Below are 16,303 nucleotides of genomic sequence, written 5' to 3' on the forward strand. Positions count from 1 at the left end.
TGTATTGCAGAGGTGGGAAGTAATGAAGTACAAATACTTTGTTACTGTACTTAAGTAGATGTTTCTGGTATCAGTACTTTACTATACTATTTATTTTTTTAACGTTTTACTTTCACTCATTTTTTTTACACAAATATCTGTACTTTCTACTTTTTACATTTTTTAAACAGGATCGTTACTTTAGTATTAATCTATTTGGCGACATGATCAATATTTTTTTCTTTTATCACCCCATCAACCAATTTCCAATTTTTTTTCAAACTATCACTGGTGCATCATTTCCTGGCTTTCACACACCACAAACGTAGACTAGTTTATGAAGCTCACAATAAACAGACAGAAGGCAACAAGGAGTATGTGGACAACATGTTAACGTGGATGAGACAGAGGGAGTTAGTGATGTAAACATGACTGAGAACAGAGACATTCCTGATCGCCTGATCATCATCATCTTTTCTCTGCTTTTGTCCTATATGGTGGATGTTCAGCCTAGATACATTCATTAGATAAGAAAACTTTTAATTAATTTTGTATTAATATATTAATTAGGGCTGTCGAATTGATAAGTAATTTTAATGGCAATAATTGTAATTTACCAGCGATTAATGCAGCACACATTTCTGTTTGATCGTTTTTGATAAAAAAAAATATAAATAAATAAATATAATAGTTTAAAACCTTTAGCGCAAGACACATTTATTCACAATGTCATTTCTTTATTCAAATATATTTAACAAACATTTATCAAAAAATGTGCCAAGTTTCAAATCAGCACCAAAATGCACACAGTTAACCCCCTAGGGTCAACAAACTTGCCGGCTCGTTTTCAGGCATTTTTTACTCATAATGCCGAAACGAACTTAAACTACTCTGTCTTTTTTTAACGTACAGATCATACTGTACACACTCATAACTCAGTTTCACCTCATTAACCATCCGTGTGGAAACATAGCAAAGTTCCCGTTTGGTGTCCTGATGATTGACGTAATTTAAAACAACAATTACTTTTAAACATTGACATGAATATTTAGTTTTGTGCTCTATGTTGAGTTTGGTTTTACTATTAATAAACATAAATTTGCATAAAGCATCAATATTTGTCTATGCCCATGTTGCTTAGTGTATTAAAAATTCCCAAAGTATTAATTTAAGGTACATTAGCGTGACACTAAAACAGGTAGTAGTAATGGCTACTTTTTACTTAAGTACATGTCAGAGCCCAAATGTCTTTACTTTAACTTAACTAAAAAAGTGTAGTCATTACTTCAACTTTTACCAGAGTATTTTAAAACATGAGTATCTGTACTTCTACTTAAGTGAAGGATGCGTAAACTTTTGCCACCACTGCTGCATTGTAGTAAATTGTGTTGTATAGCATTGCACTGCATTGTACTGTTTTGTACCCTATTGTCTTGCACTGTATTGTATTGCACTGTATTGTACTGCATTGTATAGAATTGCCCTGCATTGTATTACATAATGTTGCTCTGTCATGTACTGCATTGCATAGTATTATATAGCGCTGTACTTTTTTGTACTCTTTTGCACTGCACTGTAAAGTCGTTCACTGTCATATTATGTAATATTATATCATATCTGTTGTATCATATTGCACTGTACTGTATTTCATTGTTTTTCACTGTTTTTGCCTTGTATTATGAGTGACACAACAAAAAACATCTGAAACACCAATTTTCTGACATTAACAGACATTTAACATTAAAACTGTTCATAGATAATAAAAAAGACACAACAAATGACATTGCTGCTTCTTTTTTTTTTTTTTATAAAAAATATTATTTTTTTTGCTGCATCAATACTTGTTCTATGACGATGTAATGGTCCAAATCGTTCTCAAGGGTGGAGTCAGATGTCAGTAAAGTGTTTGACCTGAGTCTATTACAGAACAAGGCAGCCCTAAATTATAGATGACCAAACTCTTGGCTCTACATGTACTGTATGACAACAGATCCAGCCTGAAGTCATTTCCTCACAAAGAGGCTTTTCTTTACCTAAACCTCTCATTTATAATTTTACACTCACAGGGTAGAGTTAATTTTACCATTAAAGATCTGTCCACTGTTTGTCAAGGCCGGTCAGTGAAGCACAAACTGCTTCTATTTCTTTACTCATGCACAGATAAGTATCTTAAACAGCACTATGCTCACAGTCTCCTTGGATGCTGAAGATTCCTCAGTGAATCCTGTGAGCATGCATAGTATAATGGACATTTATATATGTACCTGCACATTTCACAGTAGAGTGAGTATAACACTAACCACAGTTAACAGAATGACACGTGCCAACAGGTTGTATTTACTTATTTATATGTTCAAAGTACAGCTCATTTCATCTACACGCTCACTTTCAGATCCTAATCTGACTCTAATTATTGATATTTTAGTGTCAGACAGAGTCAGAATACAGTATTACCAACTATAGCCCGTATAAATCAGAGGTGCCCAAAGTTTTTCTTATGTAGGGCCTAATATCAAAGTTAATTAAGGGTCGTAAGCCAAAAATAAATGTTGCATTGTACCAAACATTACATTAAAATTAAAGCTGCAGTGCAAAAAAAAAAAAAAAAAAAAAGAAGATGAATCACATTCAATATGCTCAACATGCTGTCAGGAAAAATATGATGAATTTGTGAATGCTGGAATTGCAGCAATCTTTTAACAACTTAAATATTAAGCATATTAATATATTTTACAACAAATGCTGATATGAATAAATAAACGAGGCAACAAATCCCATAAGCTACATATTATATGTAGTTATATGTGACTTTTTTCAATGATTATAATTATAATAATAATAATAATTATTATTATTATTATTATTATTAGTAGTAGTAGTGGTGTTGTTGTTCTACGACACGCCTAATGGAGACTCAAGACTTTTATTTTGAAAAAGAGCGCTTTTAAAAAAATAAAAATTCGGTAACAGTTTCCTGTAGCTTATTGGTTCGCTCATTGTTATTAAACTGGTCAGCAGCAGGTGAGCGATTTCTCCAGAACCAGCAGCTGTACATAGTAACACAGTTACTCTCTCTCTCTCTCTCTCTCTCTCTCTCTCTCTCTCTCTCTCTTCTCCTCTCTTTCTCGCTCGCGCGCGCCCGCTCTCTCGCACTCTCTCAGTATCGCGTCTGCTCCACATTAGCATGTAGTGTATGGTGGTCTAAGACTGTAGGAGTTTGTTAAGGAAGTTAGCACTTTTGCGGTCCTACTGATGTTCAGTTGTATCAGTTGGCGCTGCACTGAGAACAGAGTGTCCACTGTGTTTGAGGAGTGGACACAGTAGGACAGGAGAGAAGTGTGGTGAGGACAGGAGAGAAGTGTGATGAGGACAGGACAGGAGAGGAGTGAATAGTAGAGGAGAGGAGTGTGGTGAGGACAGGAGAGGAGACAATAGGACAGAAGAGGAGTGTGGTGAGGACAGGAGAGGAGACAAAAGGACAGGAGAGGAGTGTGGTGAGGACAGGAGAGGAGACAATAGGACAGGAGAGGAGACAATAGGACAGAAGAGGAGTGTGGTGAGGACAGGAGAGGAGTGTGGTGAGGACGGGAGAGGAGACAATAAAACTAGTGGAGAGGAGGCAATAGGACAGGAGAGGAGACAATAGGACAGGAGAGGAGACACTAGGAGAGTAGAGCAGAGCGATGATGTTCACTGAGTGCTATCAGGACACGTGCTCGGCGGTGGCTCTTGCAGTGAGAACAGGAGAGTGCAGGTTGTTGCAGAGGCTCCTGAGGAAAGGCCACTGTGTGGATGTGAAGGATAACCGCGGCTGGAACGCTCTCCATGAAGCTGCTGCTGGAGGACATGTGCAGTGTGTACGTCTCCTGCTCACCGCTTCCGGTCAGTTCCACACAACACCTCTCACACTACTTCTCCAATCATATCCCGTCTTTATTCATTACATACACAACCAGGACCACACGTTTTTAACCACTGGCTCGGGACATAGAAGAGTTCAGAATAAAAATGTAAACTATAAAAATAGTAATAGCGAAATAAAAATAGATACGAAAAATCATTTAAATTCCAGAAGTCAGAAACATGATGCGGTTCCCTTTGGGCTCTGGTTCCTCACAAGGTTTCGGCTTCATAACATCTCAGGGAGTTTCCCTCCACTGTCTTACTACTGGCTCACTCATTAGGAAATAAACATACAGACACTATTGTGTGAATGTACATTTTATAACTGCTTCATCTGTGTAAAACAACGTCCATTGTCAAAAGTGCTGTACAAATAAAACTAAACTGAATATTAGTATTTTTGAAGAATCGTTTTATTGATTTCTTATTCACACTGAACTATAACAATAACAGATCTGATCAGTTGACACACACAGCATGCATTTAAACAAATTATATTGATAAATATTGATATGAGAGAGTGGACCATGGAAAGTTAAAGGTCAAGTCAAAACACGAGAGAAAAACAAAAATTAAAAGTACTACATTTATTAAGTAATGAATTTTAATGAAGACTGTCAATCAGCAAAATGTATGAATTTTTCCTGGGTTTTTCCCGGTTTTACAAACTTTAAGCCAAAAAACTGAACCCCATATTATTAGACCAATAAAATTTCCGAACAGATACGAAAAAACGCACCTCACCTGTGTTTTGAGTGCACGGCTTCGGGAGAAAAAACTTCCATCAGGTGATTTTTAAACGCACGTGGATGCCAAAAGATAAACTCTCGATAGAAATAGTTGTGAAAGGAAGGAGGAAGACAGTAAACAATGACTTTCTTGGTAGGCTACTGTTTAGATACAAGCCGTTGTAACGTGTTGAGTCTGGGTGAAGGGAGAGCTCACTAACTCCAGTTGCAACAGAAATCATATAAGCACAGACAGGTTTCCAAAACTCGTGCTTTTTTTATTATTCTTGGCAACAGCGTTAAGGGTTAGTCAAAGAAACTTTGAAATGAGCATCAGAAAATAATAAGGACATATTCCTCGGTCTTGCACACATGCAGTAATACTGGAAATATGCAGTGGCATGCTATTCCCAAAATACCGCTATGCTCCTAAAGGAAGCACAACATATTTCATCTGTTACACCGTGTGTAACGTGTCTTTCGTTAAAGTCTGTGTAAAGTTCATTAGTGTAGACTTGTGTAGATGGCTTATAGACAGGTGCGGCTTATTTATGTTAAAAATAAAAATATTTGTAAAATTCAGTGGGTGCAGCTTATAGTCCGGAAATTACGGTACATTTATTAGGCAATGAATTTTAATGAAGACTGTCAATCAGAAGCAAGATCTAGTGATGTTTTACAGTTGAACTAATATATAGTGCATTTTTTTAACTATATCATTCACCTCATACCCAAAAGGTTTAGTTTCCTTACAGTCCCAAAATAAATGCGTCAATGTTCCTATTTCGGATTTACATTTCAACCCCAGCTGAGATGCATTCGGGTACATTTTTTGGAGGCGTTCTGAGGTGAGAGATGTCCTGTAAAACGAATTAGAAGTTTTGCTCATGCATAGAGCTTGAAAGTTGATTAATGAAAAAACCTCCACAAATCATCAGAATATTGAATATTGTTAGTGATTCAGTGAGGAGATGTTTATTTAACATTTCTAAAAAGGAGTCTCCAGTGTCACCCCATGCGAGTGTCTTCAGGACAACGCACCTTGCGATTTCTCAGAAACTCAGCCATGTTTATTTCAGACTCATACAGAAGAATGTCTTGTTGGTTCATTCTCACCGTATCAAAGGCTGCAGCAGTGATGTGTGATATGATATGTGAAGTGTTACTTAGAAGAGCTTTGCTAAAGAGCACATTTACATTTACAAACATTAGTTTGTCCAAATAAGTTCACCGTCAAAACCGTTCGCATGTTTCTTTATATACGCTGTATCAGTGGCGGGCCGTTTCACACCTAAGCCTTCAGTGGTGTTCTACCTGAATTGATTAACCTTTTAATATCTTCACTAGGACACCATGGCTGTAGAAACCGTCAGTGTGATACAGAAACGCAGTATAACAGAGCGTTGCATCACAGACAGGAATCTCATAGAGTGAGAGTCAATGCCATTACTAAAGCAAGAAACCCAATGAACGCAATTCAACACGTCTCTGTTCACTGCAGTCATACATCATCCCGAGCAGAAGCAGCAATATTGACCTCCTAAAATAGCTAAAATGTAGTTCAGATTTTTGGAGCTTTCTGACCATGAAAACTCGAGGGGATTTCTGGGGATATAAATTGAAGGTAAATTGTGTTTTTGTGCAGATTCTAAGCAAAAGAACACGCAAAAGTAGAAATGCTTCATATAAAAGCGTAACTGTATTAAACTGTTTTGGAATTTTCCTCACGATGTCCTGCTTTTCTTAGAAAGTCCGTTTTGAACATGGCCTTGTGAATGTATCTGCAACCCAAATTAGTTTCTTCTCCTCGTTCAGTCAGTGTGGAAAAAAAACCCCAAACAAAAAAAAACAGCTATTAAATCCAAACGGATATGTTTTCCCTAATGCAGTTTGCTGCAGATGCGTTTCAAGTTTATTACTATAGTGCTTTTCACAATGGACATCATCTCAAAGCAGCTTTACAGAACTTGAGAATGAAAGGGAACGATGTGCGTTTATCCCTGATGAGAAGCCTGGGGCGACTGTCCCAAGCAAAAACTCCCTTAGATGTTATGAGGAAGAAACCTAGAGAGGAACCAGACTCCAAAGAGGAACCCCTCCTCATTTGGGTGATATCAAGTGTTGTTTTGTGTGTTGTTGTGTGTTGTTGTGAGTGTGATTTAAAAATCTGAAAAACAATACAGAACACTGGAAAGTGTTTGTTATATAAAAATAATGAAAATGTAATACTTGTATTAAATAATATTATATTAATTAATATAATATATTAATAAAAACCTTATCACAGTGTCACCTTATAAAAAGGATATGTGGTGTTTACACTTCAGGGTAAATGTTGTCTTGCAAGAAACTCTATAGAGCAATATTTAGCATTACCAGTTCAGGCGATGTAGTGTCTGCAGAAAAAAAAGAAGAAAAAATGAACGTGGGCACGCATTATTAAATTCTAAATTTGTGCCCTGTGAATTAATTGTGCTTAGCAAAGTTCATTATCATACGAGTGATATTTGCGTAACGCATGCATGCTGGCGTGGTCACATCATTGCCTGCTGAATTTTATTAAGCACTGTTATTGTGGCATATACGAGTGTAAAGTGAGCTCATTTCATCCGTCTGTGAAATTGCTCTGTTTTTCTTCGTAGCGGATCAGTGAAGACACATAACAGTGACATTTTTAAAGACCTTTCCGAAGCATCCATCAGTCTGTTGTTTAAAGAATTTCAAGATTCCAGCCAGATAATGCAAAATATAGTCTGTAGTGGTATGTTACGTAGTTTCAATAAAAATAAATAATAATTCTTAGAAATTATTTAATGCATTTTAATGCATGTATTATGCTAATTATTACTTTGTTTTTAATACAAGCATTTAAGATAAGATGTACCTTTATTTGTCCCACAGTGGGGAAATTTCTCTGTTACAGCAGCAAAGAAAAAGAACTGCAAATATATAAAAGAATAGAGGCATACTATAGTATACAAATATATAGTATACAGTATACATTTTCACAGCTTTATAGTATTTTATTAAATACACACATGGAATATTTGATTCTAACGTGCTCTTTGAACATCAGATTTCGTGTTAAATCTCAGTATGCTGGTATAATATCCTCCACTCTTCTAGGAAGATGTTACACTGCATTTTAGAGTGTGTTTGTGGAGATTTGTGTTCATTCAGCTACAAGGGTTTTAATAAAGTCAGGTACTGATGTAGGGTGAGGAGGCCTGGGGTGCAGTCAGTGTTCCAATTCACCCCAAAGATGTTCAATAGGGTACTCAGGATCTTCCACCCCAACCCATGTAAAATATATCTTCATGGAGCTCATTTTGTGCTGGATTAGGTTTAAGTCTCCAAGTTCATGCGAAGAGTAAATTCAATGTTACTGCATCCAGAGACCTTCTATACAATTTGGTGACTCCAAGGTTGGGGGTTTGGGGGAAGAACCACTTTTGAATGGAAAAATCAGGTGTCCCAATACATTTGTCCAAATACTGTATAAACTGTATGAATGGAAAATTGCACAGATGATTTTTTATGATTAAAGTCAGTATAATTTCAGACCCAATAAAAGGCATAAAATTAACAAAAATTATTTCCAGTTTGTTATAAATGTAATTGTAATTATTTGTTAATTACCCTGTTAGACAAAGCACACAATCTTTTCACCTGACAAGCAATCTATAACAGTTTGGGAGGGAAAAAATTCCAATATACAATGTTATGCTTAAAAAAAAAGTGCATGTATTAATTTTAATGTTGGCAAATTTCTGAGTATAAACTGCTATATATCTCTAAATTGCACACAATTGTGCACATGTTCATTTAGGTTCCATATTCTCCCTGAAATATCACATGACCCACTGTCCTATTAAATATAAGCATCTAAGTATATCCTACTGATATAAATATATTTAATGCTACATTTATAATGTGTGAACCAATCATATCTTTTCTACTTTCTCTCCTTCTCCATAACCTTTGTTGATCTCTGCAGATGGCCGTGAAGACTATGTGAACTCACTGACTCACAACTCTGAAACACCTCTGTATTTTGCGGCGAAGAACGGCCACCTCCGAGCAGCACGGCGCCTTATAAGGGCTCGGGCAGATCTCAATAAGATGTCCAATGACCTCTCCAGCCCTCTCTTTGTGGGTAAGACAAAAAAATTCCATGCAAATATAATACATTTTTGATTAATGTTTATGGAGTCTAAGGGTCCTGTTGTATTTCTTTTCTGTTTTGTTGAAAGCTGTGGATAACGACCATAAAGAAGTGGTGGAGCTGTTGGTTAGTGAAGGAGCAGAGGTTAATGGAACACACTCCATCTCAGGCTGGTCCTGTCTTCATCAGGCTGTTTATAAGGTACCTTTCAGCGTTGTACTTAAACTGTATACCTTTCATCCATCTGGATCATATGTTCCATGACCAGGGCTGGGATCCCTGTGCTCTGGAACTTTCTCCACTAGTGTGCCGAATAGGACAGATGCATCCATGACTGACATGTCAACAGATTTCATGCAAATATAAACTATATGAACAAAAGTATTTAAACACCAGCCATATGTGGTTCTTCCCCAAAGTGTTACCACCCAAGTTGGAGCCACATAATTGAACTGGGAGACAGAAATGTGTTCTAACGTGCACAAATTCAGCTCTATGAAGATTCATGGGTTAGAGTTCTGACCTTAACCCTACTGAACACTATTGGGATAAATTGGAATGCTAACGCCTCCTCACCCTACATTAGTACCTGACTTTATTAATGCCCGTATGGCCGAATAAGCACAAATCTCCACAAGCACATGCCGAAATCTAGTGGAACGTCTTCCCAGGAAAGTGAAGGTTATTATAACAGCAAAATTAACTAAATGTGTTCTTGCATGAATCTTATGGTCAGGTGTCAACAAACTTTTGTCCAAATTATTTTAGTACTCTAGTAGTAGTTCTCTAGAACTTTCCACCATTGCCATGGTTCATTCAATCTTTTGCTAACTTCACATTACATCGTCCCCCCAATGAGAGCGATATACTGGATGTTCAACACGGCAACTCATGCTAAACAACACTGCAACAAGTCGGTTTGCATGGCATCGTCCCAGAAGGCAGCCTCTTTTGAAGATGAATCACAAGAAAGCATGCAAACAGTTTGCTGAAGACAACCTGTACAAGAGCATCAATTATTGGAACCATGTCCTGTGTTCTGATGAGACTAAGATAAACTTGTTTGGCTTAGATGGTGTCCAGCATGTGTGGTGATGCCCTGGTGAGGAGTACCAAGAAAATTCTGTCTTGCTTACAGTCAAGCATGGTGGTGGTAGCATCATGGTCTGGGGCTGCATGAGTGCTGCTGGTACTGGGGAGCTGCAGTTCATTGAGGGGAAACATGGATTCCAACATGTACTGTGACATTCTGGAGCAGAACATGATTCCCTCCTTTCAGAAGCTGGGCCGAATTGCAGTTTTCCAACATAAGAACGTCCACAATGACTAGAAGGAAGTTCCTGTTATGCTGAAAAAGATGCTGAAAAAAGCTTTTCTCATTCCAGCTGTCATTTTTTTTCTCTCTACGATAATAAGACGAAAAAAACGACGTCACATTACAGAGAAAGGTTTTCTTGTTAAAAAAAAATTACAGCTTCTGTTACAAAGAAAATCTCACCATGTCAACAATTCTACATGCTTATTAAATCTTGCAATTCAAGTGTCTGGTTAAGAGCAATTATATAAACCTTTCTAGCAAAATAATCACCAGAGCTGCTGTTATTGACAGTCAAAAATGTAATGTTTCTAAGGACATGACTGAAGAAGATAATTTGTTCTTATTATCAGAAGGCTGTAAAATTTGTAGCACAACCTGAGACTTTAAGAACAGGAGTCTGTAAATCATTAAAACTGAACCAATCGGGACAAGACAGTGTGTCAAGTGGTAGCTCAGTGGTTAAGGTGTTGGCCTTCTGATGAGAAGGTCGTAAGTTCAAATTGCAGCATCCCCAAGCTGCCATTGCTGGACCCTTTGGCAATACCCTTAATGCTCAATGAGATATTTGTAAGTCTCTTCAGATATTTGGCGTCTGCCAAAGGCCATAAATATGAATATTAGGTGACTGGTCTATAATGATGCTTCAGTGTAGGAAGATCCTCCTCTTGCATTAGCATTTAAACCCTCAGGTGTTTTAGATTGTAATTTAAAATGATGCATAGTGCCACCTTTAGACTAAAGCTATGATATTCTTTTCTATTCAATATTTTAGGAGTGAAGCCTGAGGCCTACATGTCAGATGGCAAGTCAAAGTCATGCTTTTTTTTTTTTCAGGGAAACACAGAAATTGTAAAATTTCTGGTAAGCGTGTGTTCTCTCGAGGTGGTGGATGACTACGGGATCACACCCTTGTTTGTTGCAGCACAGTATGGACATCACCAGTGTCTGGAGATCCTTGCAGTTGCTGGTGAGATTGTTATTCAATGACTCCCTCAGCTGCTTATGATTATTGCACTATTTACTGGGCGATGTTACTTTTTTATTACAGCATTACCATATCGCGCTGCATGACACTAGTGTTTATTCTCCTATCGAGCTCCTGTATTGATCAGCAGGGAAATGCAGAGCAAGTGGGAATAAAAAGAGAGTGCTCCAGGATTATAATTACAAATGTTCCAGCGTGTGCAAGCATGACTGTCTTTTATCTGGAAACGCTGTAGGTGCGAATGTGAATTGCCAGGCGAAGGACATGGCCACCCCACTGCTCATTGCAGCTCAGGAAGGCCATTTATTATGTGTGGAGCTGCTTCTGGCCCATAAGGCAGACCCAAACCTCTACTGCAATGAAGATCAGTGGCAGCTTCCCATCCATGCGGCAGCTGAGTTCAGTCGCATCAGGTGAGCTGAAACCTCTGCGTGTTTAATGCTGAAATACACTATCTATGCAGCATGCAATGTTTATACTTGCATGCATAATCAAAAAATCCTTATGGAATACACAGTCATAGAATTTTTTTAATTGCGGTACAGACCCATGGTAGAATATCTGAACCAGGGGTTCTAGTAGCAAAAATAGTTTCTCGCCAAATATGATACATATACAGATACATATGATATACACTGTGTAACATAATATATGCAGTAATCCCTCGTTTATCAGGGTGGTTATGTTCCAAAACCGTGCTAAACGCACGCCACCCAAAAAATGCTATTGTATCTATACAGTACATTTTACTTAATTCTTTTATACAGTACAATGTACTTAATTTTATTCCTTATAATTATATTTTTATTAACAAATTTCATTATTTCAACATAAAATTACATAAAAACAATTTGGCAGGGGGTTTCCTGTACATATTGTGTTCAAAATCGTTCAAACAAAATACAATTTGTAGTATTTCAGGCAGTAAAAATGCAATTTGATTCTAGAGATTGTTCTTAAAAACATTTACATACATCAAAGATATCACAGTACTTATGCTATCTCAGGAAATTATTTTTTTTAATATTTGATCGTCACATAGCTGCTGTGGATTTGAAAGTGTAAGGTCTTGATTAAGTCAATAGAAATTTATTCAGCCTTTGCTGTGGTCTGAAATAATAATGGCATTTGATTTCCTTTTTTAAAATGATTTTTTTACCTTATTTTTCGGACAGTGAATAACTTTATACACTTAAGTAATGAACTGAATTTTTATTTTTGGATGCAGTAAATCTAAAGTATGCGTGCTGCATAAACATGTATACAAAATACTGTAAACTGAAGCAGGACACCATGAAATGGTGGGCAGCACAGCCGATAATTTTTCAAATGGATACTGCATAAAAAAACAAACATAAAACTCCATTTAAAATGAAAAAAAAAAAAGACTGAATTATAAAAATGTGCTAAATAAATGTAACTATTATTTAATAAATATTATTACATAATTAATAAATAAAAAATAAAAATAACCAGCACGTAGTGTCAGCGATTCGCCTCTAGAGGCCGCTCTCTTAATGACAATAGACCAGAAGCCGGAAAAACTATCGGTATGAATTTTTGCAGATAGTTCCAACAGTTAGCTATTATTAATTGCCTCTGATTGTCAGGTGTTAGGAGGTGATTACAAGCAATAAAGGATTTACATTTTCACTTGGCTTTACAACCAGGCAGTTTAGGAAATTTGAAATGAACTATAGATTTTTTATTGTACTATTATTTCAGTATTATTTCATGTAACCTTCTACAGTATTCTTGAGAAATTGATCCCAGTGACTGACCGGGAGTGTGACCGGGGTGAAGGAAAGGTCAGTCCAATGTATCTGGCAGTTCTTAGTGGTCAAGCGGAAAGCCTTCGGCCTCTGCTCAGAGAGGGCTACAGTCCAGATGCTCAGAGCTGCAGGGAGTTTGGATATTGCTGCCCACTGGACATGGCTCTCTGGTACAACTCTTGGAAGTATGAATGCATTAAATCACACTTTTATTATTATACATTTTTTTCTAAATCTACAGTATTACACAGTATTTATTGTGCACCTCCCCTATCTTCTCAGTGTGGGCAGTGATTTCCATCAGAGCCGAGAGATCACAAAGGTTCTGCTGGCTAATGGAGCTCGCGTCAGTCTGGCTTCATACATATTGACGTTGCAGGGCCACGTACCTGAACATCTGTCGCTCATCCTGGAATATTCAGGCTTGCCTAAGGGTGAACAGCTGGAGGCACTAGTTCAGGCAGCACTCAATAAAGTGGCCCATGCTTCGTTTTGGCTTCCACTGCTGCTCAAAGCAGGACTAGATCCTCTCCTTTTCCTTCAGAAGAAAATGTAAGAAACGAAGAGGCAATTTCGAACCATGTCTTCTATGTTTATTAATATTTCATTATCAGTGATCCTGATTACTCTTTTTAATCTAAGATAAGGCATTCGTGGGGGGAAATGAGTGGGTTGCATGTTGCCTTTATCTCTTCCATCACTTATTATTGCCCATGTAATGTGTTAATCATATACAGGCTAGACGAAGCTGAATCCAGAGTGCTTAATTTCTTGCTGGAGTTTGTTAATTGGAAGACTCTGCCTTCCACATTGCTTCACACCCTTTCACAGCGCAGAACGGAGAACACTTGGACGCCACATAAGCATTTTGGTAAAGATCATTAAGAAGGCATATTTCACACACCAACATTAGCTTTGTATCTATCCAGTGAAAGGCTCCATATATTATGCTCTTTCTTTTCCCCCTGTGTTTCAGAGACTGTCCCTGATCTGACTCATCTGTGTAGACTGGCTGTAAGAGCTATAGTGGGCAGCGATACTTTGTCTAAACCCTCCTTTGTTCGGCAGCTGCCTGTTCCCACAGTTTTGCAAGACTATCTCCAGTTCAGTGACATCTCGAGCGCTTACACCTTCACGTCCTCAGGCAACCGAGAGTAGCCTAATTAATTTATCTCGTATGTTTTTCTGCTTCTCGTGTTTTGTATATATGTTAATAAAACTCTTACACTTCTGAAACTGGGCTTTTACATGTTCCTTTCGTTTTTATTCATCGTTTTCCTCTTACACAGCAGACCTTCAGACAAAGCTAGAACTGAAATTCACCTCTGCTCCGTGTCTTTGGTTTCCTTCGTTATCTCGCTTCTTCTCAGCTTCTCCCCTCACTATCTGCCTCCAAGGTCACATAGGCACAAGACGCATACACTCTTCCAATGCTAATTATGGACTCCTGCACATCTGTTCAGTTTGGAGCCATATCTTTTCTTTGTCATCATATTTTTTTTTTATACCCTATCTGCTTACATTTTATGGAAGGGTGCTGCATGCTGATAAAAGCTAGGAGTGTATTCATTTTTACTCCAGAGTGTAGTGGTGCACCTTCAGTATTTCATTGTCTGTATGTTGATGCACAGAATTTGAAGTATTTCCTGATTCATCTTGTCACCTGACCCATTGGCTTTGATACAAATTTAAACCTATTATTGAGAAACGACCCGAATGATCTGTTCATTGAAACTTGGTTATAATGGAGTTTTAAGGGTGAGGGATAAATCCAGACCAGTTCATTCAATCTTTGAAACGCTTCATCCAGCAGGGGGTTGTGATGGATTCTGAGCGCGAGGCAGAAATACAGCATGTATTGCATGCCAGTCCATCACAGAACACCATTCTCACACATTCACACACACATACAGTGCAAATTCAGTTTCACAACTCTAACAATAGCTTTTATGATAAAACAAAACAAAAAAAAAAAAACAGTGAGAAAGTCTTACCAAAGCTGTTCTTTTGTAAATTTGTCCAACCCTTCAACAGTGGAACATTGCAGTAAATTATAATGCTGGTTCTTAGGTTCTTCCTCTGGTTATGTAGTACCCATGAGCATTAATTAAACATGGAAACAGGTCTTCTCTTTGAAAAATAGCCCGTTTTCTGAAAGGATGGATTTTACAGAATTTACATTTAAGTGATGGATATCTTTTTAGTGAATTATTCATGAAGACTACAAAAAGGTATTGAATTAATATTGCCTAAAACATCTTATACTGCCATTATATTTTTTGGTTGTATAGGAAGAAGTGAAATTCCTTGTCAGTTTTTAACACACAAGTTGCCATTGTGCAAGCTGGAGATTGGGTTGAAAAACAGCCGTGTGTTCTGTGTTTAGATTATGGGTGACAGTAGTTTGACAGGTAGTATTGCTGCCTCACAGCTCCACTGTTTCTGGTTCAATCCTTAGCTTGGATTACCCTCTCTGCATGTTCTCCCTATGTCCATGTAGGTTTCCATTATGTTCTCCACTACTCTAATATCTTAGGTGTGAAATGGTGTCTGCTCATGGTGCCCTGTGGTAGACTGGTGTCCGATTCAGAGTGCATAATGTGTGCTAATCAAATCAAAATCAAATCAAATGTAATGAATTCAAACCAGTTTTTTACTCAGTACTCCAGCAAGGTGAGACCCGTATTCAGAACAAATTGAGAGGAAATTGTAATATTACCAGCCAACATCAGGGGGACCCATTGCTCTGTTAAGCATTTCAGCTCTCACTTGGTGCTCTTCTGAATTCTGGAGGCTGGGTCTCAGGAACTTGGAGGCTTGTTCTAGACAATCAGGCTGCCTCGCTGTGGGAGCCTCTGTGAATGCCAGGTATCAGCAATCATGGACATTAAGGTCCTGCTTATACAGCTGGTAAGCTTTATTCCAACAGTTAAGGCTTTGATTTGCAATCAGGCTTTTTAGGTGCAATCCAAAAAAATTTGCTCTCACACACAATGTCTCCGTTTACTAAAGAATTATATATTGAAATACATTGTTCAAGTTCATCCCATTTTACTTGATAAGCCATAGGAAGATATTGCCCTTGAATATTCCTCAATTTTCCAGCAATTTGTGTTTTTCTATTGTAAAAACCACCAAGAGCAGCTGGAATAAGTGCAGGGATAAGCCCCCCTCTCTTACCTATAAACAACATCTTACTGGCTTAAATGGGTTTTTCTTGTTTTTCAACTTTTGTGGAACCAAAAAAAGCTGTACCTTGAACAACAACAACAACAATGCTATGAAGAGATTAGGGCTGATTTCTTTCTATTCCAGACTATAGATTTACACACCAAATATGTACGCTGTGTGAAACACGCCAAGATTATATGCTTGTTAAAGCTGATTTGCTGCAGTGCCCTTTGCAGACCTCCATATGAAGCCATTGGTACTGTTTCTTCTAAATGATTACCA

The 16,303-nt window shown here is 37.6% G+C and overlaps 1 protein-coding gene across 1 annotated transcript; it reads left to right on the top strand.

Moving 5' to 3' along the window:
* Positions 1-2,946: 2,946 nt before the first annotated feature.
* Positions 2,947-14,086, top strand: asb3 (ankyrin repeat and SOCS box containing 3). Its single transcript, XM_046852907.1, has 9 exons — positions 2,947-3,861; positions 8,608-8,766; positions 8,864-8,976; positions 10,928-11,060; positions 11,314-11,491; positions 12,829-13,035; positions 13,133-13,402; positions 13,588-13,721; positions 13,827-14,086. The coding sequence occupies exons 1-9, from the start codon at positions 3,663-3,665 to the stop codon at positions 14,006-14,008; spliced, it is 1,575 nt and encodes a 524-aa protein (XP_046708863.1). The 5' UTR covers positions 2,947-3,662; the 3' UTR covers positions 14,009-14,086.
* The last annotated feature ends 2,217 nt before the right edge of the window (positions 14,087-16,303 follow it).

Source organism: Silurus meridionalis, chromosome 7, assembly GCF_014805685.1.
Source record: "Silurus meridionalis isolate SWU-2019-XX chromosome 7, ASM1480568v1, whole genome shotgun sequence".
Lineage (NCBI taxonomy): Eukaryota > Metazoa > Chordata > Actinopteri > Siluriformes > Siluridae > Silurus > Silurus meridionalis.